The sequence below is a fragment of the Siphateles boraxobius genome, unplaced genomic scaffold (assembly GCF_051911475.1).
Source record: "Siphateles boraxobius isolate OS27281-9 unplaced genomic scaffold, OSU_SipBor_1 9, whole genome shotgun sequence".
NCBI classification, from domain to species: domain Eukaryota; kingdom Metazoa; phylum Chordata; class Actinopteri; order Cypriniformes; family Leuciscidae; genus Siphateles; species Siphateles boraxobius.
In genome coordinates this window covers 32,470,893-32,475,764 of record NW_027509219.1, presented here as the reverse complement: position 1 = coordinate 32,475,764, position 4,872 = coordinate 32,470,893, and the positions used below count along the sequence as shown (strand labels likewise).

The window sequence follows — 4,872 nt, the reverse complement described above, 5'->3', positions numbered from 1 at the left end:
CTATAACAGAAATACTGAACCATAAACTGCAAACCCAGCGTAGAGGGGTTCAGCGAACGTGGTATTGAATGTGTGTATGTGTGTGAGCGTGTGTGTGTCGGTGATTCTGTAGAAGGACAGAGTGCCGGCTGGCTTGTCCAGATACACTGCAACTCTGTTTGAAGGGTCTGATTGGAGATGTATGTCGGTGTTCTTGTTATCGTGCCAGGCACTATATCTATCAGTAGTACAGAAAAGACTCCAGGACTTTTCATTCCACCCAAACCAACAGTCACTTCCTCTTTTCTTTCGGATTTCTTTATATGTTACTGCAATATAAGCCGTTCCACTCCATTCAACTTCCCAGTAACAGCGTTCAGACAGAGTTTCTCTACACAGAACCTGCTCCTGGTGCTCAAATCTCTCTGGACGATCGGGATATGGCTGGTTCTCTTCCACACGCGACACCCTTCTGTTCCCCTCGGAAAGAGTGAGACGAGTGTTTGCCGTGTCTGGATCCAGCGTGAGATCACAGGCATCTGTACAGAACAAGAGAGATTAGAACAACAGACACGGTTCATTCATCATAGTATTGCATGGCTCTCTGGATTATGATTGTCTGATTGCATGTTTATGTGTGTGTGTATGTGTATATATACAGCACCTACATTTTCGCAGTCCTGGTGTAATCCTGAAATCTCCACAATGGTATACACTGAAACGTGAAAAAGAAATGTAGGAAGTAGGAATAGGCAGTGCAGGTCTAGTACTTTTAGGACAACCTGTACATTTCTCACAGTATTTATTTTTACTTTTAACAATATTAGTAGACTTGATTTAAATCAAATAAGATCATTAAAAAAGCTGTAGATCATTACAAATGTAAACAGGAACATTTATCCTACTTTATCATACTTATCAAATATACTATCAAAGCTAAATCTGATTGGGACTCCAGATTTAAAAAGCTTCTTTTTTTTTCTTTTTTTTTATAAACATACGGTAAATACATTACATGTGTCGTGAAATCCAACATACTTAAATTTCGCCAGTTTGCAGTCTGGATTCTCTAACAGAGCAGAAAACATCTTGAAGTTTGTGTGATTGTAGCTGAGATCCAGCTCTCTCAGGTGTGAAGGGTTTGAACTGAGAGCTGAAGCCAGATAACAACAGCCTTTCTCTGTTACCATACACCCAGACAATCTACAAAGAGAGTAATTAAAAGTAAGGTTGGGATTTCTTGTTGTATTAGCTCTATATTGATATTATTATGCTGATAAGAAAATAAATATATGTAAAAGAAAAAATATCATGCATCACTCATGTACTGTATTTAGGCAGGAACAATGATATATTATTTCTCTGAAAACAGGACGAAAATATCTTTTGCTATCTTTGCTATCAATCAACAAGCTCACATTTGGGTGCAACTGGGCAAAAGGTGCCTTTGATTTTATTTTCCTCTTAGCCACTAGATGGCACAAGAGGCCCCTGCTGTTGGGGTGAAAGACAATTAACATGATGATAAATATCTGGCTGACTTTTCCATTTGTTGACATGACATTAGATTTGACACGGTTCATTCAGATGGTAAATATCATATATTAAGTTGGGTGTCCACCTTAGAGATAATTACTATATTTATAATGAAACCATCATATTTAAAAATACGATATTAATCATGCCATATAATAAAATATTATTCATTGTTACTACTGTAAATGTATAATAAAATATTATTGGATCTACTTCAATGCTTTCAGAATCTTTACTTTCCAAAATAATTTTGTTTCTGTATTTTAAAAATTACTTTTAATTATTTTATTTATCAAATTTTCTTAAGGTGTGCCTTTAGCCCCGTTGTATCCTATTTACTAAAAAACTAAGTAAATAAAACATAACAGAAATGTTGTGTTCATGTTATTTGTCATATATATTATTGTATAGCAACATGACTAGTTGAGTAGTTAATGACGTTTTGCACATATTTGTATTTTTACTTGTAAAACCAACTTCACTATACTCACAACCTCCCATGCTCTGGATTTTTTTATTTATATCTCTGTATGAGATTTTTGATGGGTCATTCAACTCTCGTATCTTCTCCTCCATTTTTTTTAACACTACAGCTCAGTGAAATGTTCTATGATTGGTTGTTAATAATCTGTTCAATGATTGGTTAAAGTGGACGCGCATATAGCTCACAAAAAAATTAAAAAAAATTTTTATCTTCGGCAGTGCCAGCCACAAAGAGCCGTGCTTGTGGATCCGGCAGGATTTTGGGTGCACGAACATCGCTTGTGCACTGCCTCCCATTAAAAATAAACCAAACACTGTGTGAAGGGCCTTTACTCACCTCAGTATCTCCAGCTGGCAGTTTGGACTCTTCAGACCAGCACAGAGAAGCTTCACACCAGCATCCTGCAGGTCATTGTTACTCAGATCCAGCTCTATCAGCGATGAATCTGATGATTGTAGAACTGATACCAGGATTTCACAGCACTGATCTGTGATATTACAGCCAGCAAGACTGAAAGAGAATAAAAACACTGTTTCAGCTGATGTAATGATGGACATCTATAACAGGTTTTTAATGTCAATGATCGTTATTTTTGTGTAAAAGTCGTTCAAATGATTAGTTGGTAGGTTTTGGCTAATAACATCTAGGCTGAAGTAAAAAGAGTCTATTGGTGTGCAGAAACAATAATATAAAATTATATTTTACAATTGAAAAATGAGAAAAGTGTAGGCCTACATACACGATTGAATGAATTAGTAATCTGGAACGTGATATGAAGAAAATAACCTGAACCTGTACTCACAGAGCTTTTCTGCAGTTCATCACAGCTGGTACCAGTCTCCTTCTGCCCTCATCTGATGTGTTGTATTTCTTGAGGTCCAGCTCCTCCAGCACCTCGTCTGACATCTGGAGCAGGTAGGCAATTGCTGAGCAGTGAGCAGGAGAGAGTTTATTCTGCGAGTCTTTGTTTGATTTCAGAAACTGCACAATCTCTTTGAACAGAGTCTGATCGTTCATCTCCAGCAGACAGAGGAAAAGATTGATGGATCTGTCGGCCGAGAGACCCTGTTCATGTTTGATTTTGTCTTTAATGTAAGCTGTGATTGTCCCGATGCTCTCTGAGCTCTTCTCCGTGTGTGTCAGCAAACCCTGTAAGAGTCTCTGATTGGACTCCAGCAAGATGCCCAGCAGGAATCGCAGGAAGAGATCCAGGTGTCCATTCTCACTCCGAAGAGCCACATCTATCACTCCTTTATAGAAATTTGGAGGTAAATAAAACACTTTCAGAGCATCTGAAGTGTCATTTAGAAAGCTGTAAAAAACATAAAACGCTGCGAGAAACTCCTGAAAGCTCAGATGAATGAAGCAGTAGACTTTCCTCTGATGAATCACAGATTCCTCCTTAAAGATCTCAGTGAAAATCCCAGAATACACTGTGAAGTCAGTTGCATCTATGCCGCTCTCTCTCAGGTCCTCCGCGTAGAACACTACATTGCCCTTCATCAGCTGTTTAAAAGCCAGTTCAGCAAGTTTCACAATCACGTCTCTGTTGGCCTGCAGGAGTTCTTCTGTATCTCTCGCACTTGTCTCTTCATACTTCTGATTCCTCACGTTCATCTGAGTGAGCAAGAAGCGGACGTACATCTCAGTCAGAGTTTGAGGGACTTCTGCACTGCCATCTTGTTTCAGGAGGTTTTGAAGCACGGTGGCTGAGATCCAGCAGAAGATGGGTATGTGACACATGATGTGGAGGCTTCTTAATCTTCTAATGTGTGAGATGATTCTGCTGGCGTGATGCTCATTACTGATTCTCTTCCTGAAATATTCCTCCTTCTGAGGCTCACTGAATCCCTCAATTTCTGTCACCCGATTAACATATTTCGAGGGGATCTGATTGGCTGCTGCTGGTCTGGAGGTGACCCAGATGAGAGCATTGGGAAGTAGGTCTCCTCTGATGAGGTTTGACATCAACACACCCACTGATGAAGACTCATTCACATCAGAAATGGTCTCATTTTCTGAAAACATCAATGAAATTCTGCTTTCATCCAGACCATCAAAGATGAGCACAACTTTATAAACTTCAAAGATCTTTGAGTCCAGCTCCTTGAGTTCAGGATGAAAAACCAACAGAAGACTGTGAAGACTGTACTGGTGATCTTTAATCAAGTTCAGCTCTCGAAATGGAAGCACAAACATGAAATCTACATCCTGATTGGCTTTTCCCTCTGCCCAGTCCAGAATGAACTTTTGCACAGAGACCGTTTTTCCAATTCCAGCAAAACCATTAGTAAGAACGGTCTTGATTTTGTCTTTCCTCTGCTTCTCACCTTCCGTAAGAGGTTTAAAGATGTCATTGCAGTTAATTGGAATCTCTTTGAGTATTTTGTAATTTTTCTCCAGCTGTAAGATCTCATGCTCTTCATTCACCCCTTCCCTCTCTCCCTCTATGATGAAGAGATGTGTGTAAATCCGGTTCAGGAGAGTTTTATTCTCTTGTAATCGATTACCCTCAAATAAGCTCTCATATTTGCTCTTCATGCTTGTTTTGTGTTTCTCCTTGAGTACATCAACAGATAGAGTGCAACGGGAAGCAGAACCAGCAGAACTGGAATTCAATTAAGAACAAACAATGAATTAAAAACAATGACCTAAAATGACCTAACACACATTACTAAAGTAGGGCAGGGTTATACTAATAATTGAAATGAGTATTTAAAGTGAAGAAATTATTTACTTATTATTTGTAAGTATTTTTATTATACATGTAGTAGTAATAATAATAATATTAATTAATTTTGCTCTCAATGTGCACCAGATTGATTATTTTATTGTTAAAATGCTCTGGACCCAGCTAGACGTCCAAGGTCCAC

General features: G+C 38.5%; 1 protein-coding gene across 1 annotated transcript; it reads right to left on the bottom strand.

Annotated features, from left to right (window-relative positions):
• LOC143732950 (protein NLRC3) lies at window positions 1-4,613 on the bottom strand. Its single transcript, XM_077224436.1, has 5 exons — window positions 2,802-4,613; window positions 2,336-2,509; window positions 1,018-1,182; window positions 648-694; window positions 1-518 (listed from the first exon to the last, which is right to left on the bottom strand). Exons 1-5 carry the CDS (start codon window positions 4,538-4,540, stop codon window positions 1-3), a joined length of 2,643 nt encoding a protein of 880 aa, XP_077080551.1. The 5' UTR covers window positions 4,541-4,613.
• Between the last annotated feature and the right edge of the window lie 259 nt (window positions 4,614-4,872).

Coding starts and splice junctions, on each gene's coding strand:
- LOC143732950 (XM_077224436.1), bottom strand. CDS start 4,540: ATGAAGAGCAAATATGAGAGCTTATTTGAGGGTAATCGATTACAAGAG. Junction 695..1,017: donor TGCAAACTGGCGAAATTTAA/GTATGTTGGATT, acceptor TTCACGTTTCAG/TGTATACCATTGTGGAGATT. Junction 519..647: donor TACACCAGGACTGCGAAAAT/GTAGGTGCTGTA, acceptor TGTTCTGTACAG/ATGCCTGTGATCTCACGCTG.